Raw genomic sequence first — 23,941 nt, 5'->3', positions numbered from 1 at the left:
TTTATCTTTTTGTTAATGGGCTTGAAGTGGTCCAAGTGTTATAGATGGGCTAATTAGCCCATAACTTTTAACATAAATGTGCTTAATGTTGCATTATTGGGCCATAGGACTGTATGAACAAATAATTGTACATTTTATTTTTTATTTTTTATTTTTTTATATATAAATAAATAGATTATAAGCAGACACTATAGGCTAGATTCTGTTTCTGCAAACCGCGTACACTATAAATTCATGCTCACATGCACATAAAATGCATGGTTGTACACGTAGAACATATATATATATTTATGGTATTATCTGACAGTGGGTGTAGAAATTAATTTTTTTATTAATTAAAACTGTATATTGCTAATAATTAAGGCTATGAATTTTTACTACAACTTTTTTTGAGCTGGAAAATAATTATTCCCCAACTGCCAAACATAATTATTACATTTACTTGTTAATAGGACCGGCAATTGAGCCGGGCCTAACCGAAGCCCGATGGCTCGGCCCGATTATATTTGAGCCGAGCCTACTTTTTAGCGAGCCGGGCCGAGTTTGAGCCATTTTACTAAACCCGATTTATTTATGAGCCGAGTTTGAGCCTACTATGGCTCAACTCGAATAAGGCCCGACCGATTAGGATAATAATAATATATAATATATTTATTATTTTAATGTTATGGATCAACATACAAGTTAGGACTGTTAAGATTATTTGATTTTGTAAAGAAAAAAGTCAAAATAAAAGGAATTAAGTAGTGACGGTGGTAATAAGTTAAATATGAATCAAATGCAACATATCACCGAGATTTGACAATATAAAACGTTTCCAATAATAAGAATTACTAATTTTTTGTTTTTACGTTTTTCAGTCTTATTTTCAAGTTTTTCGAATAACATGCAAAGATCGTCTAGGTGTTTTTTTTGGATTGACTTCATTGGAGGTAAATCTTGTTCATCACTTATTTTTATAAATTTCGTTACTCATTACAATTATATAGTAATGGGGCCCGATATAAACCCGAAACCAGAAAAATTACATGAGCCGAGCTTGAGCCTATACTAATGAGGCCCGATGGTATGTGAGCTTGAGCCTATAGTAACGAGGCCCGATGGTATGTGAGCTTGAGCCAACCCAAGCTCGGCTCACATGGCCCGATTGCCAACCCTACTTGTTAATAGTGATTCCCATTATGGCCACTTGTCTCCGTCCTGTGTAGTATATTATATTAAAAATATATAACTTATTTCCTGTTAAATAATTGTCTTAATTGCATGAACTAACTTTGGGATGGATGTGAAGATAATGTACCCGAATTGGCGAACAAAATATATCCAAGGACGAAACGTGAAAACCCAGAAAGTTGAAGGACAGATTTCGCAAGTTTTGCTGGTTAAGAATTGATGCCAATTGAACGAGAAGTAAATATCCAACACAAAATGTAAGCATATAGATTAATTAATATGCACATACGGCATTTATAGCATCATTAATTACACCTAGTAAAACACACACACACACACACACAAATAATAATAATAATTAAGTGTATTTAAAGCCATTAATATCAACTCAATGTCTCGGAGGTGGTTGGATTATTTTCATTAATGAATAAAACTTCAACTTTTTTTATTTATTCTTTTTGTTAACAAAAGAACCACTTTTTTTTTTTTTTTTTTTTTAATTTTTTATTTGTATTCATGAGAACACAACTCTCAACCACTCGAAATGTAATGGTAAACTACGTCAATATGTCCTCCTGCAAGAGATGATCTAGCGGTTGGACCATGTTTTAATTGACCAATATGTTCGAATTCTTGCCAACGGTCGTTAGGTCAATCTTGTCACTCATGGTTAGTCCAATGTGGTTTACCTCTCTCCAATTGTTAGCTAACTACCACCTCCGTTCCTAAATAGGTATCGTTTTTCACCTTTGCACAAATCTTAAGAATCACAATAAATATGTCTTGTTTTTAGAAAAATAGATATTGATGAACCAAAATACCCTTGTTTATTAATTAATGCATGAAGAGTGGTATAGAGTTAATAAGTGTAAAATTGAAAAATAAGCAATTAATGCAACATTGAAATTGTAAACTGACAGATAACATGGAACAAAAGAAAATCTCAAAAGAGACAGATATTATGGAACATAGAGAAAGTATTATTATACAAGAGTATACGTTTACCCAATGCACCTATATGACTGCGGGTTCCTTCACTAAAAAAGTTTCAGTGGGCAATATATATCTAATCAATTTTAGTATATAATTTATTATCCAATTAATTACTTTAAAATTTTCTAAATTTTCATCGTTTACTATTAATTTATGCCATTTTACAAGCCACTTTTCAATTACAATAAATCACTAAAAAAAATAATTTGTTCCAACATTTACAGTAAATTATAAATAAAAATCAATTTGTTGTATGGAGCAACAAATTGATCTTTATTTATGATTTATTAATTGTCATCGCAAAGTGGCTCATATTTAAAGTGTTTAAATTAATATGTTCTAATTAATAGATACTGATATTAATATGTCATATATTGATCTTCAATTTAATATTATAATAATCATTTGTAAGAGTGACTAATCATGCAAGTTGAAGTAATTAATTAATAAAATTTAGGTAACAAAATATTATTATATATATTAAAAATAGATGGTCTACCCTTTAATTAATCTGTCATAGTACATAACCAAAGGGCTTCATGATTAATTAGAAAGCAAATTCGGGCACTTAATTTCTTGAGGAAATAGTTCATATAATATATAACACACGAGATTAATGCAAATTATAACAAATTCCTCGTGGTACCACAACACTTTGATATTTTGTCACGTTTATAAACAAATCTCACTTATCATGGGAACATCGAACAAAGGTAGAATGTTTCCTTACTACATATGTAAGCAAACTACTTACATTTTTAACAATATACCTCATCAATTAGGTCTATTATTACATATTAAAAGCTACAATTATGTACACAAACGTACAATTTATCAAACCTACAACTATATATGTGTACTGGGGGTATAAACTCCGTTTTTGCACAGCTAGCAAACTACCACACAAGCCAAAGTGTTGCATGTAATCGAACTTGAATTGTTTTACGTCGTGTTTTTCTTACTCTACCAATCAGTTCACTCTTGTGATCGAGCCTAGACAAAACATGTATTAGCTAACTAATAATTAAATGAAGTTATTAAGAATTAAAAAAAAAAGGGGGAAATTTTAATTTGGTCCCAAAGGTATTGTTTTACTATTAGAAGAAAAATAATGGTCCTAAAAAACAAGATATATACATCAAGATCACCGTGTGCTTTATAAAGTGTTATTTGCATTAGTACAAACCAACCCAAAAATTGGTTTCGAATAATTACATACTTAAATATGAATTCATTCTCCGACAAGCATGTTATCAATTCACACTCATATGTGTGTTGAAAATTTGAAAAGAATAATTAAATAGAATGTAATTAATATTGGTCCCGTATATAGTACATCAAATTAACATGGTCCTAGAATATTCGCTAACGCTAGACCCCCGGCCCCCGATAAATTAATTTCAATTGCAATATATATAAGGTTAAATTACGGTCACCTTCTGAGATAAGGTTACAAATTACGAAAAAAAATCATATTTAGGTAATTATAACCAACCCCTCTAATATGAATCTTCTTACACGTACACCTTGCATGCGGTGTCAAATTTAGTGAAATCTTCGAGATTATGTGCAATATTATATTCTCTAGTTTGTAACCGTTTTACCCCGTTCGAGCTACACATCTTGTAACAAGATGTGTCTCAAAAACTGCATTTTTTTTCTTCACAGAACGAGTACAAACTAGAGAATATTCCACGGAATCAAAAAGATTCTGTTGAATTTGACACCGTAAGACGGACGTGTAATTACCCAAACATGAGAGTTTTTTTTCTTTTTGTAATTTGACCTCACCTCAGGGGTATGCCCGTAATTTAGCCTATATAAAATTACAGTCATGGAATTATCAAATATAATATATAAAAAAAAAAAAAAAAAAAAAAGAGAAAAAGAAAAAGATGATGATTACTGTATATGAACCCCGAGATAATACCTAGAGGGCATGCATAAACTATTCGATAGCGTCGTACGTACTACAAGTCTACAAGACTTGTCTCTGTTATCATAAATATAAATCAAAAAACATCCTTGGATTTTCGAAATAACCAAATTAAAGCAAAAATAATATATATTACAATTTTGTCATTTAAAAAAAAAAAACCAAAAAAACAGGTATAAGAAACTAGTAGTCTTAGTCTACCTTCTGTTTCAGGCAAAGTGAAATAGTTAACCAGCCTGCATTATTGAACTCTTCATCATATTTACACACACACACACACACACACACACACATATATATATAAGTATATATAGTCTAATGTATGTTGCATATATAGTCTTTCAACAGAAAATAATAAATATAAATTAGTAGGAGAAATAAAGAAAAGAAAAGAAGTGGGAAAATGGGGAGGACAGCATGCTGTGAAAAAATGGGGCTGAAGAAAGGGCCATGGACTCCTGAAGAAGACGAAAAGCTATTGGCTTACATTCATGAACATGGCCATGGCAGCTGGCGTGCACTTCCTTCTAAAGCTGGTATTTTTTTTTTCTTTTTTTAAATATATTTTAATAAAACCACCTGTCTTAATTAGGTTTAAGAAAACCAGCTTCACCACACTTCCATGTTTTCCCTTAATTATCGGACGTTATTATTTCTTTTTATGTTTTGATTGAATAAATCTGTTATGCTTGATATTCAAAAATATTTCGAATTTTAAATGAATATATTAATATTGCATAAATCCTCTTACAAAAACAGTTGCATGAAATCATCTCCATAGTTAACGACGTTAGTGATTAACGGACAAAGATATTATTTCGTGCAAGAAAAGATATATAAAACACTCCAATTTCGTGCAGGTTTCTAATGCAAAATATAATTTAGTTGTTTAAAATGAATTATGGAACTATTTTTAATGCTTCTTTTATTGGTGTTGTACATTAATTAATTAATTAATTAATTAATCGTAGGGCTCCGAAGATGTGGGAAAAGCTGCAGATTAAGGTGGGCAAATTACTTGAGACCTGACATTAAGAGAGGCAAATTCAGCTTACAAGAAGAGGAGACCATTATCCAACTTCATGCCCTTCTTGGTAACAGGTATTTAATTAATTCATTTATTAATTCTTTTAATTAATATTATAGTATTCAGAAAAACCCAAATTAAAGTATTAAATCTCCACATGAATTCTCACTAATTATTAATGATTTTAATTAATACAGGGAATAATATATAGATCATCGTAATTTGGTTATATATAAGGGTAAATTCCACTTTACCTCCTTGTACTCTGCCCAAGAATCACTTTACCCCTTCGTACTCTTAATTTCGTCGATTACTTGCACAATTTCCCAATACAACCCTCTTCATCAACTTTTTTCGATTTTGACTCTGACGCCATTTGGTCAAGAGTCAAAATATTGACGTAAATATTAAATTTTTTCGATTTCGACTCTCGAGATTAGAAAATAAAAAGTTTCACACATTCATATATTTTTTTCTTTGCACTGGGTGGAATCGATCAATTTTTGGGTCTTGATTTTTACTAAGTTAGGGGTTCAATTTGGGGATATCTTTGAAGGGGAATTGGTGGGAGAAGAAGAAATGACAATATTAACGGAGGAGAAACGACGCGTTATAGGCAGTGGCAATTTTGTAATTTACAGAGTTGACCAAATGGCGTTAGAGTCAAAATTGACAAAAATTGAAGAAAATGACTGTATTAGGAAATTGTACAAGTACAAGGAGGTAAATCGATAAAATTGAGAGTACGAGGGGGTAAAGTGACTCTTAGCCAGAGTACGAGGGGGTAAAGTGGAATTTACCCTATATATAATGTATGCACTGTGCAATCTTATTCTTGAAAACGACTTTACTATGAATACCAATGTTCGATATTCTGATGTGCATGAATATATGCAATCATCATATCTCTCATAAATAAATAAATAAATAAATTAAATAAAAAATGTAAATTTCTGACGAATTGTACAATTACTTAATTTCAAAATTTCCCCCCTAGTTCTAGCTATCTAGCTGGGCTACTAGCATTTACCTTGTGGGGGCACAAAATATCATAAATGCCATTCCACGTGAGAAATAAATGCATGTGACCAACAAACTACCTCACCATATATTATCAACATCAACTCATCATCCAATTATTTAATTCACATTATTATTAATTAATTCATTCATTCATTCATTAATTTAATTGTTAATCAATTTTGCTATTGACAGGTGGTCGGCAATAGCAACTCACTTGCCAAAGAGGACAGATAACGAGATAAAGAACTATTGGAACACTCATTTGAAGAAGAAACTCACTAAGATGGGAATCGATCCAATTACACATAAGCCGAAGAATCTAGTGGCCGTTGATTGCGGCCAATCGAAAGAGATCGCCAATATTAGCCACATGGCGCAATGGGAGAGCGCTCGTCTCGAAGCCGAGGCCAGGCTCGTTCTCCGTGGCGCCCCCAACCCTTTCCACTCCGATCTCTCGTTCGTCAACAAGGCCTCCGCCGCCGCTCCGCCACTGCCACCGCGGCCGAGGCCGCCGTGTTTGGACATACTCAAAGTGTGGGCGTGGACTAACCCCGACAAAGACATCTCAACCATGATACTCAACGGTTACTCCCCCTCAAGCTGGAGCATAATTAATCAGCCTACCCAAAATACCCCTACATCAAACTTCTCCGAAAATACGGTCCAAATCCAGGATGTGGGATTATTCAACGGTGATTCATCGATCAATGCAATACCTAATGTCAAGGGTATAATGGGGAATTCAATGGAACTCCATTACACAACCACCACTATGAACCCTACTAGTGACGATTATACCACTAGTAGTTACACCAATGGTGATTCATTTTTAGGGTTTCCGAGTTTCGTGGAAGGGTTTGTGGATGTTCCTTCTAGCGCGGTACAAAACGGATATTCCGATGGTAATGATAATAATAGTAATAATGTGGTCGTCGGAGGAGGTTGGGGAGTTCTTGACGAGAGCAATGTTAATTGTTGGAACAACGTTCTTGATTTCCCGACTTGCTCGCCGCCGATGGGTTCGTCTGTGTTGTTGTAATGAAAATCTAGCACTAAATTCAACGTGCTTGTGCTTGTAAGAAATAATGTGTCAAATGTTTGTTGATAACTTTGGGTGATTAATTAATTATAATTATAATTATAATGTTTAGAGTTGATAATATAATGTCACTTTGTTGTCCAGTGATGGTGAAAGTGAAACTTAGGTTAAACTAGCTAGAAATTGACGGATGAAATTGAAATAACTTTGAATTGAGGTTATTTTTGTCTTTAATGACTTTTAGGCCCAAAAAAAAATTAAAAAATAGTCTAATATCTATCCTTTTAGGTTAATAAGTTTTTTGTCTGAAACTATATATAAATAGCCTACTATGAGCCTATATATAATTGTCTCTTTAAAATAAATGTATGACTGCCTTTTATACAACTGTAAAGGAACTCAATAAATATGAATAAATTCGAGCAGAAGTATATGTATTTGAAAAATATGTATTTACACTAATTACCACATTATTAAACATATATATATATATATATATATATATATATATATATATATATATATATATATATATATATATATATATATATATATATATATATATATATATATATATATATATATATATATATATATATATATATATATGCCCTCATTGAAGACTACGAATTGGTGGTCAATTGTTGTCTGTCTATATGAAGAAACAAGATTGGTATCCTTTTTTCATGCCTTTGAGGGTTAGAAAGCACATGAAACCTAATTTAATTATTATATATAAATGTTCTACGTACAGACATTAATTATGCATGCATGTAATTTGCCTGAAATTGTTTTTTATTTTGTTTTTTCTTAATCCGAAGTTCCATGTGAACCGAGGACAACACTTACTGGGCTAACTAATCAGGCCCAACATTATATTTAAACGATCTCGGACTCAAGGTACCGTAGATGTTATATCTGATGAAATAAATTAGAGATATTTTTTTTTAAATTTACTTTTAGTCATACATAAATTAAACATAGGGATCATATATATAAATGTAAAAATATGTGTATATATATATATATATATATATATATATATATATATATATATATATATATGTATATATATATATATATATGTATATATATATATATATATGTATATATATATATATATATATATATATATATATATATATATATATATATATATAGCCCTACGGTATGAACCGGTGAATTTTATCGGCCGGGATAGCACTGAACAAAGAACTCGGGTTTCGAACTTCAGGCGCATGCACAACTATATGGGTAAAATAGGAAAAACGTATAAATTAATTAAACTAAATTTTTTTTTGATAAATTAATTAAACTAATCAGTAATCATCAATTTCTGTATGTATATGTCAGACACGTAATCAATCTGCATGCATATATAATTTACACAGTAAAAGTTAGGTTTTCCCTGCATGCATGCATTTTATAGATTATTTTCAGTACGTACTATCTTATAAAGCTAAGTTCTAGCTAGCTGATCTCTCATACGAACTCACGTGTTGCTTCCTTTTACTTATAAGACTTTTGTTTCTGTTTTTACCGAAGTAAAATTTACTGCACTTCCCTGCACACAATTTATTTCATATAAAAATGCATTGAATCTCATGATCTATTTTTATGCACTTTGGGAGGTGAAAAAAGAGTAAATTCAGAATAATTATAATATTTAATATTTATCTGTCACTAGGTTTGGAAAGCAACGTTTTTACTGCTATTTTATACGGCTCTGAATGTTAGTTAATACGCGGAAATATAATTAATTACTTCGCTCGCAACTGTACATATACGGGTGTAAATAGCTCATCGAATTCGAGCTCGACCCTATTTTTTCAGCTTGTTATATTTTCACGAGCTCGAGATTTTTATTTTTATAAATATAAATAGTAGAAAATATAATAATAATTAAATACATATCGAATCTCATGAAAAATACATGGGGGGATTTTGATAATTACGAATAGGTGTGGGTATTTTTGTAATTTTGTAGCCTAAGACAAAATTGGAGATCCATAATAAATAATTAAATATCCTATAATCTACGCAGGCAAAATTAAAGTTTTAAATTACAACCAAAACGGTAGATTATTATAATAAGATTATCCAAGATACATGAAAATTCATAGGTTTTTTTTTAATAACATACCAACATAATAAGAGTTGAACTGTGAAATTCAACTATAATAATTAATTAACTAATCATATGCATGTGAAATTCACGTGAAAAAAAAAAAAATCACGAGATATTTAATTGGCCTGGAATAAGAAGGCCGGTATATAATTTCAGGTGTCTGGATAAGGCATTTTGTCGGGGACTAAATTGCTTACTGTCGGCAGTTGAGAATTTTAAATTTGTGACACAAAAGATATATTCGTAATTCGAATTTATATATGAATTCAAATAAATGAAATAGAAGAAAAATAATATTCTGAAGAAAAGAGAGTTCTGCATGCGAATATTATAACCTCACGTGATTTGAGGATATATATATAATTTGTTTCTTGTACGCAGGCGCAGTCTAGAAACCTTTTCATACAATTGCAAACAACTAGCTAAGCTAGTATTGATTTTCACACATATAGATAAAAAAAGATGGAAAACGAGAGGTACGAAGGACGAAGATGTAATAACGTGGTCCTGAAGAAAGGACCGTGGTCACCTCTCGAAGATCAAAAGCTTCTTTCTTACATTCATCTACACGGCCATGGTTCCTGGGCTTCTCTTCCTTCTAAAGCTGGTATTTAAACTACTAATTATATGCTCTCTTATATATACACGTGTGTGTCCGTGTGTGCGCGCGCGAGCTTATAATTCTATATATATCTATGTATGGGGGTTTTTGTGAACTTGAAATATGTGTTACTATCATATAAATTTAGAGAATTATTATCAATTTAGCATTGTTATAATACCCGATTCGGGAACAAAAGAAATTATATTTAAATTAAACGAGGTTATTTAGTTAATTAATTAATTAATTATTGAAATTGTAATTAATTATGTACTGCAGGTCTGAAGAGATGTGGGAAAAGCTGCAGATTAAGGTGGACTAATTACTTGAGGCCTGATATTAAGAGAGGCAAATTCAACTTACAAGAAGAAGACACCATTATTCAACTCCATGCCCTTGTTGGCAACAGGCACGTATATATATTTATATTAATTAATTATTATGTATATATGTAGCTTGTGATCATCATCGATCATCACATTTGTTTTATCCTCTGCGGGCATGCAGAAGTCAGCCATGCATGAAAACGACGTAACTATATATGAAGAGTTATCGTTACTGAATTTTGATGTTTTTGTGTACTCATGAAAGCAACAGCTCTACATATTTTTTGGACTTGTTTTTATTCTTCTCTATGAGTGTTTTTTTTTTACTTCTTTACATTTATTTATATTTAGCCTGTCCCAATTTTATCTTGTCCGCTCATATATATATATATACATAATAATAATAATATATATATTTCAAGTGTGTATGAAATGATAATTAAAATAATAAAGAGAAAATGTTTAATTAATTTGACAGATGGTCGGCCATAGCAGCACACTTGCCAAAAAGGACTGGAAACGAAATAAAGAATCATTGGAACACTAATCTGAAAAAGAAACTGATTAAAATGGGTCTTGACCCGGTGACCCATATGCCCATTAACCACCGGCTCGGCTGCGCTCAACCAAAAGATTTCGCCAATCTTTGCCACATGGCTCAGTGGGAGAGCGCTCGGCTCGAAGCCGAAGCCAGGCTCGTCCGCCGCCAGTTCACAGCTCTACCACCACCTCCAACGCCGCCGCCGTGTTTCGACGTACTCAATGCATGGGAATGTGAAACGACCGGCGGGACACTTAACTGCTTTTTCGCCGGCGGCAGCAGCCTTCAGTCCCCGACGCCGTTCCCAGCTTTCGGTGAAGAACTAGCCGTTGAGGACGTGGATGATGGCGGTGGGGCCAAGGGCATAATGGACATTTCGGAGGAGCTCTACGGCGACGGCGTTACCCCTGGTGTTGTTGATGATTCCCTAGGGTTTCCGAGATTTACGCCGGCCGATGATGGTAATGCTGTTGTTGGTGGATGGTGGGGATCGGTTGCCCGTGAAGATGACGTGGCCGCGGATTATTGGGGCAGCTCCCTGGATGACGTGGCGTTCTCCAATCGAGATTTGAGAAAATTATTTTGTTAGAATTAGTCTTATGGGATTATGTATTGATTATTATCGTAGTTAATTAGTAGTAGGTGAAAATTATTATTCATGTGGCATTCTTAATTATTGTTTTCGTTAGTGTAAAATTGATGGAGTAGTCATTTATCTATGAGTGTGTTTCTCGCAATATATATAAATATATATTGAAGAAAAAAAAGAATAGGAGTGTTTTTAATGGAACACTAATTTGAATAGGGAAAATTATAGTTTTCACCCCTCAAGTTTGCACTGATTTCATATTTGGTCCCACATGTTTTAATAATTTAATATTTTTGTTTCATTTAAGTTAATTTAACGTTAGTCCGTCAATTAAGGCAGGACAAATTTGGAGAAAGTTGTTTGAAGAATTAATCAAAAAAGAGGAATGCGGCGAAGAAGAAGAAGAAGAAGAGGGGGAATGTGGGTTTTGTTTGTTCATGAAAAGAAGCATTTACAGAGTGGGAAAAGTGTGTTGATGAAGGAGAGAAGAAGAAAGAGAATATAGTTCATAAGTGCTTTCAAGCAACTTCTGCTCTCAAAAAATGTATGGAGGCGCATACCGATTACTATGCACCCGTGTTGCAGGCTGAAAAAACTGCCGATGAACAAGTTCTCAAGCAATTCGACGCAGATATAAACACTCAAGAATCGGAGAAGAAGGAAATCGAACAAACTTAATTTTTTGATTTTATTTTATTAGAGTTTTCAAGTTTCTTGATTATGCAGCTAATTTTACTGATTCGAAATCTTGAGATTTTATTTATTTTGATGATGAAGTTCAGAGCTTTTCAAGACAGTTTTTTTTTTTGTTTTTTTTTTTGAATAATTTATTGGATATTGAATTGAATATCTTTCAATTTATATATTTTAGCTGCGTGATACTATTTTTTATTTGGTATATTTGAACGAACTATTAGGAAAAATTCCAATCTTGGAAACTAATTCCAATTCCATTCCAAAATATTTCGGAAATCTGAATATAAGGTAAGTAGCAAAAATTCTCCGTTTCGTGGTAGCATTCTAATCTATGTATGAACATAACAAATCAAGACAATTTAAAAAGAAAAGAAAAAAAAATCGTACTCTTTGCCAAGCTATTCTTCGAGTCTTGATACGCAGGCAGGGAGGGCGATGGAAATCTTGTTCCGGGGGTATAATTGTCAATACACTTTGGTTCCGGAGGTCTAACTGTCAATACACATTGGTCACGTTGCTAGTGTTAGTTAGACATTCTTGAGGATTTGAGTAGAAATAATCTTCTTCTTTCGGCTTGTCTAAAATAACCCTACGTTTACTCGGCTGTCCCATCCTCGTCACGTGGGCCCGCCTCACGGAAGATGAGAACTCAGCCCATGATAAACTTCCATTTGAATGTGAATCCAACAACTCCACAAGCCTTTTTCTGTCCAATTGATATGTTCTTTTATACCCAAGATACCTACATGCAAAACAAACATTTTTTTATGTTTCTTTTTTGTTTTAATGTTTATTTTCAGACGATTTTTTTATATTTATGTATGTATATGTGTATGTATACTACTTCAAAAAAGTACCTACGATGGCCTTCGACAACCCTTGCCATATTCCCGTCATAAGTGGGAACAAAAACCTTACTTGCGATTGATACGAAAAAATCGAGTGCTGCCATTTGAGACGAATGATTCTGAAACTGTCGTAAATCTTCAGGACTAAGTAGCATTTCCTTTTTCACCTGGATTTTTTTATGAGAAACGCCCGATTATAGTGTGTGTGTGTGTGTGTGTGTGTGTGAGAGAGAGAGAGAGATGACTGACGATTCTTGGAAAGAGAGCTCTAAGAGATGCAAGTCTTCTTTCACTGCCATAAATCTCACCAGAAGCAATATATATCTGCATCTCTTTATCGAAACCTAATGCATGCAAAATCAAAGCCGTTTCTTCGGGTGTAAGTGGGCATAGCCCTTGAGATCTCTTCTCTTCCGATACAATCTCTTTCTCTCTCCACCAAGGAAAAGCATACCTGCCCGCCACAAACACGAAAAAGGTAAAAAAAAAAAAAAAATCGCAAAATTTCATCTTTTAATTATTGAAAAAAACGCTTCAATCAATTTAATCACAACCTCAGTTGTTTGAGCTCCTCTGTTTCTCGCTCAGTGCATCCATGAGTACAACCCGAGAAAGCCAACATGTCCATCTCGTATCTCAAATGCAACCCTAAAACGGGACCCTTTTCTTGAAGGTTACGAATCAATTTATTCCCCAATGCCTCGATTTTCGGTGTGAATTTCAACGCCTGAAAATTCACACGGCATCTCAGCCTTTGAAGATCCAAAGATATCCCGTTGTTCGCCAGCCTGGAATCTGTTCTGTTGAAGTGTATCACTTTATGTTTATGAAAGAGAGGCAGAATCTGCAAGTTTTGTGGGGCCCACATTTCTCTAAGCGTTCGAATATTCAACTAATATTTCAAAACGGTAAAAAAAAAAAAAGACGAGTTTTTCATTACGAACCTGTTGTAAGTAGTAGTGCTCGTTTGACCAGCTGATAGGAGCCATTTGAAGTGGCAGATAACCATATCTCGCTCTGAATCTCTTAGGCGACCTCTTGATAATTCGAATTTCGTTTCTTAGTGAATTTACGAAATGCCCCACATCGAATATATCCTCGAAGTCGCTGTCATTTATTATTTACCATTCAGTTTCTTTTCTAAAGTACAAAAACGGACATGTGCGTGAAGTGTAATAAATAAATACCTAGGATCAGCCCAGAATGATGTCTTGTCAAGCTTAGGGACAACAAGCGTAAGATTTAAAATGGAAAAGACGATTAATTTAGTTTGAGAGAAGGTAAACAAAAACGTAGATAATATTTCTAACCGCGGAGCGCATTTGATTCAATCCGCCATTGCAAGAGATTTCAAGAAAACCATTGCTCGTGTAATTCCCTACAATAGTTCGATTATCTAGAATTGAAATACCCTAATTCTCATACCAAGATACTCCAACGCAAGCACTAAAAAATAATGTCAAATAACATTCGGTCGAAATTTATATAAAAAAACGAACAATTCGACAACTACAAGTCTAGCATCATACTGGTTTTTTGTTCACCACATTGCAATTCTCTCTCCTTTCCCACTTGTAATAATGACTAATTTATCATAATTTATTTTTAATTAATATCATATATAGCACAGCAAAGCAAAGCAGAGCAAAATCAATTAATAATTAATAAACAGAGTAAAACTAATCGACAATATCCCATCTAAAAAAAAACCTCTGCAAACATCAATGGCAGCTATAAAAACTCACTGGCCGGAACAAGCGGCGGCGGAGAAAATGACAAAGATCCATAATCAAGAACCGAGATTTTTGTGAAACCCAGAAATTTGGTGAGGGAAGGAGGATGCCAGAGCTCCCCAACAGCAACGAGCTGAACAAAACAAGTCCATACTAAAATGGCGGAACAGACACGAATGAACCACACGTGTAACCTCGTCCGGTGTATTATCTGCGGCGGCGGCGGCGGCGGTGGTTTTTCCGTACTCCTCTCCGATCTAACGGCCTCCATTTCTTAACCCTCATTTCCACCACCGCCAGTAATTCATCTCGGATTCATAACCACCAGCATGACAATGTGTGTGTATATATATATTTTATTACATGTTTGCGTGATTTGGGTTTGTGAAAAAGATTCAATCTTTAGGTATACATTTGGGGGTTAGAACAAATGAAAAAAACAAAATGAAAGAGTAAATTTCACGAAATGATTACAAGTGTCAAATTTTGCTGCAAAACAAAAAAAGAAAAAAAAATGTTTCTATTTTCAGCACAATTTTAGGGACAAGAATTAAAGTTAATTTTATAGTTAGCCTCTGTAAGTGTGTGTCTGTGTGTGTGTGAGTGAGAGAGAGAGAGATGAAATGAAATGTTGACGTAAGAGAACCCGGCTGCTGACATCACGCCCGCATCATCATACCAGCGATAAATTTTTTTTTTGTTTTTTTTTTTTTGAGATATAAAAAAAAATTAATAAGTCAATAACCAAATCAATCTACACTATTCAAAATCCAAAACCAATTAACTAGGAAGGAAATCAATAAATAAATAATGGCAAGACAATTTTGATTAGGCTAACTTTTTTAGTATTACACGTGTAATAACCTTATTGGATGTAAAAATATTTTTGACAACAATAATACCCCAATTAATAAAAGGAAAAAAACATAACAGGACACAGGTCAAAATCACAAAATTGGGTTTTTCGATTTCAATTCTCAATTCTGGATTCTCAATCACAAAAAGAATTTCTCCTATTCGGATTGTTGCTATGAATACCCAATTACAAAGACGGAGTTTTATTTTGGTGGTTGTCGTTTCAATTATGATGTTATGGAAACGGGTCGAATCTATCCGTTTCGATCTGGAATCGGGTCACACCAAATGCATATCGGAGGATATCAACACCAATTCAATGACAGTCGGTAATTACAAAATCGTTAATCATAACGAAGGACACCCTTTACCCGATTCGCACCAAGTCACTGTCCGGGTATTATTCTTTTCCATGATTTAATATTTATATATTTATTATTTTTATTTGATTGTGTGATTTGATATTCTATTCCGGGTCAAATTAGTTTGTGTGCTGTATATTTTTATTCGGGCAAAAGGGTTTAATTTTGTGCTGGAAAGTTTGGATCTTTTGCAATGATGAATTGTTTTTTTTTTATTTTTTTGGGGTTAAAACTTAAACAGGTGACGTCAGCATATGGTAATAACTATCACTCTGCAGACAATGTGAAAGAGGGGCATTTTGGATTTCAAGCAGTGGAAGCAGGTGATTACATGGCCTGCTTTTTTGCTACTGCTACCAAACCTTCTACTACCATGACCGTTGACTTTGTCTGGAAGTCCGGCGTGGCAGCCAAGGATTGGTCCAATGTTGCCAAGAAAGATTCTGTTCATGTATGTGATTATTCATTCCTTTTCTCCCTCATTGCACCACATAACATTCATGTTTTTTTATTTTTGTTACAAATATTGATCTTTGTTGTTCTTGTAACTACCAGCTAATGGAAATCGAATTGAAGAAGATGGTAGACGCGGTCCAATCCATTCACGAGGAGATATTTTATCTACGCTCAAGGTAAGCGTTTTTTGTTTTTTTTGGTTGTAATTGAATGATCACACAAATTAATTTGGATAATTTGGAATTGTTCTGTATTTGTTGACGCAGGGAGCATGAAATGCAGAACCTGAATAAGTCGACAAACTCGAAAATGACATTACTGAGTTTTCTGTCTCTATTCATATCCATGTCTGTGGCTGGGCTGCAGTTTTGGCATTTGAAATCATTCTTTCAAAAGAAGAAGCTTATTTAATTTTATAGTTTTTAATTTTCACTAATGATGAACAAACAATGTTCAACCTCGGGAACTACAGTCTTGAATCTTGATTTAATACAACTACCGAGAAACGATTTAAACGATAACTTGGGGTCGAATGATTTAGATTCGACAAGAAGTTTTGATTTTGTTTGTTTTTATGGATTTATAATCTTTAGTTGAAATTATTCTATACAAACGGTTTGTACGGGAATATGCTGCAAACATAATGTAATAGCTAGCGACGAATAACGAGTAAAACGAATGTGCAGTTCAACAAACATATCTTCACACCTAGTTATCATACAAAAAACAAGAAAACCAAATGTGAAAATTCTAGATACAGGTTTACAAAGCCATGGTAACAATAGCCTGTGCAAGATTAGCCGAGGTTTGCAAAGCTTGCGCTGCATAATATTACAAGGAAAAATAAATAAAAAATCAATGCAACACTGCCACTCACAACACGTTTAGACTATTTCGTCTAACAAATGGAATTTTTAACTGCATAATCAATCGCTTTCCGAGAATTGAAACTGGGATTGCACAGAGGAATCGGTCCGATTAACCTAGGATGTAAAGATGTGCCAGTGATGATCAGACGGTAAACTTTCCTTGATTTTTTCAAGTGTCTTCAGAATCTCCAAGAAAGAAGGTCTGTCGTTCATTTTTGCCGACCAGCACTGCGCAGTTAACCTGCACATTTTTTTAAGTTCAACAAATGCTTACTTATGTTGACTCTCGTAATTGCTATATTGAACGCGTGGCTAAAATGCTGTTTAAGGTTTTTGCAGAAAAAGAAAATTACGAATTTGAACCATCTCAATTCTCTATTTCTATATGACATGGTAAAAAGGATTCCATAGGTACTTACTCCTTCAATTCGGGAGTAAAACTTTTTGCCCTAAATATTGGCCTATGTCCTTCGGACACATATCTGGCTGCTTCATACGCTTCATAATTTGACAATGGAGCCTCACCTTCAAGCATCTGCAACAGTTAACAGTCACTTTAACTTATGCTTCATCCAAAAATTTCAGTTTAATATAGGTGGTTTTTGCAAAAAAAATAAAATTTACCTCGTACAATATCATTGCAAAAGAAAAAACATCGACCTTCTTGTCGTACTTCCGGTGCTTGAATACTTCAGGGGCCATGTAACGATCTATTGACACATTAAAAAAACAAAAGATAGCAAAGTATTAATAATTATGTACTGCCACAGCTGGACAACAGACTGTTCTTAGTTTCTTACAACAGTTACTCACAGCTTCCAGTCTCGCCAGTCATCTTGTACACGTCATGAGAATGCTGTACCCTGATGAGCTTGCTTAACCCAAAATCCCCTACTTTTAAATGGTCGGCACTTGTGTTGACAAGTAGAACATTCCTGAAAAATTACCGAATTTAGGAAGGAGAGTTGGTTTATCGAGCGAACAATCAACACATAGTGTAGACATTATTACCTTGGTTTAAGATCTCTGTGTACTATAACATTTGGCTCACTGTGAAGATAAGCCATGCCTCTGTCCAAACAAGATTACAACAATCAGACTAGCATAGGACGCGTTACATAATGCTGAATAAAACAACGTAATTTGCAATTATACATAATCAATCCTAATTCTGTTATAAGCATCTCAGTATAGTATTGCTTGACATAAGGCTGATAAACTATTAGAGTAATGCCCGATGGACCAAGTATATTGAGCGTTTTACTCTTGAAATGTAAAATTATCTTATCGAGAAAAAGAAAATCAATTACCTGGCTATATCCATTGCAAAATTGACCGCAGTAGATGGATTCAACGCTCCTTTTCCTTTTAGATGTTGATGCAGATCACCCTGTAACAGAATTTAAAGGAAAATCAAAAGTTAGGACATTGTGTAGTCAAATTAATACATCCAGATAAATGTAAAACAGTTCACTCACCCCTCTCAAATATTCTGTAATTAACATCAAGGGCTTCTTTTCAGTAACAGCTCCTAGAAATTGGACAATATTTGGATGGCGAAGCTTCACTAGCAAATTGACCTCGTGCCTAAAGTCCTGACTGAATTACGAGCAAGAGATAAGGTAAATTTACCTTAAGATATGAGTGAAAAGGCAGAAGTAAATAGCTAATAGATACAATGATAAATTTATTCGGCCCTTTCACTCATATCCGAAGATTAAAACCGAGTTTAACATAGACATTACGGAACGCCAAAAAGCGACTTTTATACCAGTCCAAGATCTTACAGGTTTTAGTGCAATCCACAATCAGGCATGCAATACAAGTTGCATTTTGCATGATAGCACGTGATGAACATGGAAAAAAAAAATTAGAAATTGCGAGAACACAGTAAAAAATCATACATTACTAATCTGTCATCTGAAAGGCTTGGAAGAATGCGCTTGACAGCTACTGGTGTTCCCCTCCAACCAGCTTTTACAATCTCCCCAAAAGACCCCTATAAATACCAACTGTCGTCAGCAAGAATGAGCCAAGGAAATTTCATGCATGGTAACACAATTGTCTTTTACAAAATCATTAAATAAGTCAATGCAAACATTATTTTCTCCAAGAAACTAATAAGTGACTATCGACTAGTCTATAATATCTTCATTGATTAGGCAGAATTTTATCAATAATAATTTGAGGATAGATACGGACCTTCCCTACGAGTGTCGAGTTCGAGAAGTCCAGCTCATTAGGGTCAATCTCCCAGTCACACTTATTTGGCAGAGGGGGTGGCACAGGTTTTGGTTCAAAATGACTTCCGTTTTGGCCCTGCGATATGCCCAATAACACTTATTCAAACGAAGAAATTACAGAATGAGTTTAACATAAGCGGAAGGAAAAGGAAATGGTTAATAGAAAATAATTATATCCCTCAATTAAACCCCATCAAGCAAATTAATGAACTCCAAAAATGGAGGAACAATGCAATTGAAAAGAATGGGCACTTACATAAGATAATCCACCGGCCTTTTTTAATAATTCAATCATGGCAGATCTTTTTGCTCCTTCTGCATCAGCTAAAGGCTGTTCACAATACAAAGTTCAGATACAAGAGCGAGCAGCAATCGAATCAGAAATCCAAAGTGTAATTAGATGATTAGAATTTACAGTGTTTTTCCAGCGATCTTGAGCGTTGACATCGGCTTCGTACTCGAGAAGACACCTGGCGACGTCGATCCAGCCGTGGATTGCGGCAACGTGGAGCGAGGTCCGATCGTCGTAGTCTCTAGCGTTGACCAGCGTAGGGTCCTCCTCCAGGAGCTTTCTCACCGCGACGGTGTCGTTTTGATGCGCGTGCCACAGGATTAAGGAAGTCCGGCTCACACGCGCCTTCTCCTTCTTCTTTTCTCTCTCGGTCGCCGCCAACGGGGGCGGAGGGTGCGCGTCTCCGCCGCCGGAATGCCCCGAGCTCCCCTCGCTTCCGCTCATTCAATGGAATTCGATCGGTATCCGGATCCGATTTGGTAAAATGGTGATTTTCTTCTTTTAGGTAGTTTATTTTGTTACAAGGGTATTTTAGTAATTTCAAATATATTTATTCCTAATTATTTGCTAGTTTAGAGTAGTGTTCTAAAAATCGGCCGAGACGGCCGATTAATCTGTCGCCGAGGCGGGGGCGGTCCAAAACCATTACGATTTTAGTGTAAAGGTTTGAAAAATCGGTTTTTTGCCTGTGAGGCTGTTTGAGGCGGTTCGAAGCGGTCAAACCTTTAAGGCGGGTCAAACTTCGGTGGTAAAAATCGGCAAAAAATCGGTCAAAAATCGGTTTTTTATTTTTTATTTTTTTTATATATAAATCAAAATAAAAGTTGGGATTTTAATTTAAAAAAATGAGTTTATACTTTATTTTGTTTATGTTAATTATTATTGTTAAAGAACTAATGATGTATGCCAAGAATGTATGTAAATTCAAAAAAAAATCCCTTTTTATTTAGATTTTATAAGGATATTTATGTATTATGATCTTATTATTATTAAACTTTTATTATGTTATTAGAATATATACATGATGGAGATATAACTATATTTAAATATTTCTTATCTATGTCTTGAGTATTTATAAATAATATCTGCAAATATATTATATTAAATTTTAAAAACCGATTTATTTCTGATTTATCACCGATTAATTACCGCCGCACCGATTAATCATGAGTCGGTCTATCACAGATTAATCACTTTTATTTTGTCATTGATCACTCTGAATTAAATGAAAGATAATTATTAGTGTCTGGCTCAACGGTTTTAGTACTGACAGCGGCAGTAACTTCGAATTTCATTCTACAATGATCCAATTTCATCTATGATATCAACATCTCCCAAAAATTACACCGAATGAATTACATCGAGTAACATCTCACCATAGATTTACGCATAATCACTCACATATGAATGTGTATGAAAACACACACACACATACAATCAAATAGTACCAAATCCCCGACGAACTTCACCGAATGCACCACATGAAAGAAAAAAAAAAACCGAAGAAGAAGAAACTAAAGAACAGGTTGTGCCATCTTTAAACCGAGCTCCCTCAAAACAATCGCCACTTCTTCGACAACACCCAACTTTTGAAACCATTTCACAAGCAAATCGGAACCTTCTTTACCAACCATAATCCCTTCCCCTTCCAACTCAATCAACAAATCCAAAGCGTCCTTCAATTTATCCTCCATTTCAAACGCAGCCAAAACCAACGCCACGCACTTATCATTCACCTCAATTCCCGATCTCCTCATATTACCAAACGCCACACAAGCTTCTTGGGCCCGGCCCGAAACCACATAAGCATTTATCAAAAGCCCGCAAACCCTAGCATCCGGCGTAATGCCCGCCACCTGTATTGCATCAAAGATTCTCTGGGCCCCACTGAAATCTCCCTTCATCGAATAAGCTCTTAGTAGTGCCTTGTAAACTTCTCTGCCTGCGTAGATTTCTTGAGCTTCCATTTCTTGGAGTAAAGTTTCAGCAGAGGATAATTTTTCGGCTCTTATGTGGGCCATGATTATCGAGCCGTAGGATCTTCTGTCCAGCTGTACACCGAGCATCTTCATCTCTTCGAACGAATATTGGGCCTGTTTGAGGTTGCCCGATTTGCTGTACATGTGGATTAGTGCGGTGAGAATTACTTGATCGCAGAGTAATCCTCTGTTTTTCATGGCTGTGAGGGTTTGCTCTGCTTCTTGCAACCTGTTCTGTTTTGCGTAACCGTGGATTATGTTTGTATAGTCGCGGATATTGGCTTCGAATGATTCTTCTGCAAATGCGTGTTCGGCCACCTGATAATTTATAATGAAAAATAAGAAAGTTCGTTTTGTTTTTATTAAACTTCAAATCGGAAATCGGCATTTTGGAAATTGGAATGGAACAAACTTGTTTCAAAGTTGAAATTTTTCGGATCAGAAAATCGGCGGGATTTGGAAATTCGAAAAAAAAATTGTCACGTAAAGTACAAAATACATAATAATATTGATATTATAAGTGTAACTTTCGAAAAATCAGAATTTTCGGAAAAAAATATCGGAATGGAAAATCAGAATCGAATATGTATTCCGATTATGTTCCAAAAAAAAATCAGAAATTGGAACTTTTGGAATTCAAAAATATAAACATTGTTCCAAAATCGAAAAAAAAAATCGGATTACAATCAGCAGAATTCGGAATTTTTGTTCCAAAAAAAAAAATTCGGAATTCGGAATGAAAATTATTGTTCCAAAATAGGAAATTTTCAGATCGCAATCAACGGAATTTGGAATTTCAGTTCCAATTTCCACCCCAACTCATAACTAAAAGAGAAGAAACCAAGAATTATAAACACTAATTGTGCAATAAATCACTATCTTAATCATAATCAATATTCTATAAATCAAAATGAAATAACGAACCTCGAAATACAAAGGATGATTCAAAGCCTCCAATTCTTTGAAAACCGAAAGCCAATCAGTTCTTCGAGGATTCGTGCTCTTCACCCAAGCAGCCAACATAAGAGGCACACTCCCATTTTCAGGCGAAAAGCAAATTATTTCTTTCATCAAAAGCTTACACCGATTTGTCATCTTCGACGGAAGCTGAGATATAGCTTGTTTCTGTTCCTCAGACAAATCGAAAACTGTCCTAACCCGATTCGATTTCCGGTTTTCTGCATCTATTACAGCATTTGCACCACTACCCACACCCTCATTTAAGCAACTAAAAACCAACATTTTGCAACGATTGGATTTGCTGCTAAACCTAAAATTTGGGTATTTACGGAAGAAGGGGTTTCTCCAAAATGGGTTGTGAAATGCAATTAAACTTTTTTGGGCGTGTGTGCAGATAGGGCTGGTTACAGATGAGAAATTGGGGGAAATTGAAGCCATAATTGATGGGAAAAAATCGAAAAAGTAACCACTAAACAGATTGCATTGATAGAATTAACACAAAATATGAAGCAGAACTCTAAATGCAGAGTCAAAATTGAGGAAATAATATACTGAATTACGAAGAAAAAAATGCGAATTAAATAAAGCAGCAAGAAGGCGGGAACACTTGCAAGCAACGAATTACAGATAAGCCATACGATTTTATTACCATACGAGAAAAAAACGTCGAAGAATTTTCACCAGAAATGGGGGTAAAGGGGCGAGAGCTGGAAAATAACGAAGCAAGACGATTATCAGACTGCAGATAATTGTATTTTCACGCTGACGTCATTTTACCCCGAGTTTATTTATTTATTTTCTTGAACTTATTATTTTATTACTTGGTTTAATTAAATTAATTAATTAATCCGTGAAGCAACAATGGAACAAATTTTCAATTTGAAATAGTGTTTTTTGTATAGGAATTTTGAAATAGTCGAAGAGAAAATATTGAACTGTAATTTATCACAGTTTGTTGATAAATAATTATCGATTATTTATAAGAAAGTACTTTTTAGTTTAATAATTTACTTGCAAATAATCTATTAATAACATATATTTTGTTAATTTATCTTTGGTATTGGGCTTGCTTGGACTACTCTCTCTCCAAAATCTAAAAGCCCAGGTCAGGTCATAAGATTCAGATTTAATTAGGCCCAGCTCGGGCTTAAAGCATAAATTTGTAATGAAAATTGGTGAAATAATTATGTATTTTCATTTTTTTGGAGCTTAAATAAAAACATGAAACTAAAAAAAAAAGAATACTATATATATGGGGTATATATATGGGGC

The 23,941-nt window shown here is 34.3% G+C and overlaps 6 protein-coding genes across 6 annotated transcripts; 3 read left to right on the top strand and 3 right to left on the bottom strand.

The window, feature by feature from the left end:
- Window positions 1-4,419: 4,419 nt before the first annotated feature.
- Window positions 4,420-7,290, top strand: LOC105974786 (myb-related protein 308). Its single transcript, XM_012999939.2, has 3 exons — window positions 4,420-4,638; window positions 5,074-5,203; window positions 6,345-7,290. The coding sequence occupies exons 1-3, from the start codon at window positions 4,506-4,508 to the stop codon at window positions 7,189-7,191; spliced, it is 1,110 nt and encodes a 369-aa protein (XP_012855393.1). The 5' UTR covers window positions 4,420-4,505; the 3' UTR covers window positions 7,192-7,290.
- Window positions 7,291-9,695: 2,405 nt separating this feature from the next.
- LOC105974787 (transcription factor MYB106) lies at window positions 9,696-11,440 on the top strand. Its single transcript, XM_012999940.2, has 3 exons — window positions 9,696-9,926; window positions 10,200-10,329; window positions 10,725-11,440. Exons 1-3 carry the CDS (start codon window positions 9,782-9,784, stop codon window positions 11,374-11,376), a joined length of 927 nt encoding a protein of 308 aa, XP_012855394.2. The 5' UTR covers window positions 9,696-9,781; the 3' UTR covers window positions 11,377-11,440.
- An 865-nt stretch (window positions 11,441-12,305) lies between these two features.
- LOC105974820 (rhamnogalacturonan I rhamnosyltransferase 1-like) lies at window positions 12,306-15,195 on the bottom strand. The gene is made up of 8 exons (XM_088818361.1): window positions 14,666-15,195; window positions 14,218-14,298; window positions 14,108-14,183; window positions 13,865-14,027; window positions 13,475-13,764; window positions 13,170-13,374; window positions 12,930-13,087; window positions 12,306-12,814 (listed from the first exon to the last, which is right to left on the bottom strand). The coding sequence occupies exons 1-8, from the start codon at window positions 14,922-14,924 to the stop codon at window positions 12,568-12,570; spliced, it is 1,479 nt and encodes a 492-aa protein (XP_088674487.1). The 5' UTR covers window positions 14,925-15,195; the 3' UTR covers window positions 12,306-12,567.
- A 209-nt stretch (window positions 15,196-15,404) lies between these two features.
- LOC105974740 (transmembrane emp24 domain-containing protein p24delta9-like) lies at window positions 15,405-16,879 on the top strand. Its single transcript, XM_012999886.2, has 4 exons — window positions 15,405-15,905; window positions 16,112-16,321; window positions 16,426-16,502; window positions 16,593-16,879. Exons 1-4 carry the CDS (start codon window positions 15,684-15,686, stop codon window positions 16,735-16,737), a joined length of 654 nt encoding a protein of 217 aa, XP_012855340.2. The 5' UTR covers window positions 15,405-15,683; the 3' UTR covers window positions 16,738-16,879.
- A 128-nt stretch (window positions 16,880-17,007) lies between these two features.
- Window positions 17,008-20,247, bottom strand: LOC105974739 (serine/threonine-protein kinase VIK). Its single transcript, XM_012999885.2, has 11 exons — window positions 19,854-20,247; window positions 19,695-19,769; window positions 19,398-19,514; window positions 19,100-19,194; window positions 18,674-18,794; window positions 18,506-18,585; window positions 18,207-18,266; window positions 18,009-18,130; window positions 17,820-17,905; window positions 17,615-17,730; window positions 17,008-17,436 (listed from the first exon to the last, which is right to left on the bottom strand). Exons 1-11 carry the CDS (start codon window positions 20,172-20,174, stop codon window positions 17,310-17,312), a joined length of 1,320 nt encoding a protein of 439 aa, XP_012855339.1. The 5' UTR covers window positions 20,175-20,247; the 3' UTR covers window positions 17,008-17,309.
- A 741-nt stretch (window positions 20,248-20,988) lies between these two features.
- Window positions 20,989-23,524, bottom strand: LOC105974792 (Tetratricopeptide repeat (TPR)-like superfamily protein). The gene is made up of 2 exons (XM_012999945.2): window positions 22,634-23,524; window positions 20,989-22,027 (listed from the first exon to the last, which is right to left on the bottom strand). The coding sequence occupies exons 1-2, from the start codon at window positions 23,105-23,107 to the stop codon at window positions 21,245-21,247; spliced, it is 1,257 nt and encodes a 418-aa protein (XP_012855399.1). The 5' UTR covers window positions 23,108-23,524; the 3' UTR covers window positions 20,989-21,244.
- Between the last annotated feature and the right edge of the window lie 417 nt (window positions 23,525-23,941).

The sequence above is a fragment of the Erythranthe guttata genome, chromosome 5, assembly GCF_056151865.1.
Source record: "Erythranthe guttata isolate IM_541 chromosome 5, IM_541, whole genome shotgun sequence".
NCBI classification, from domain to species: domain Eukaryota; kingdom Viridiplantae; phylum Streptophyta; class Magnoliopsida; order Lamiales; family Phrymaceae; genus Erythranthe; species Erythranthe guttata.
Note: the sequence above shows the minus strand (reverse complement) of the source record. Positions and strands in the feature narration are given on the sequence as shown.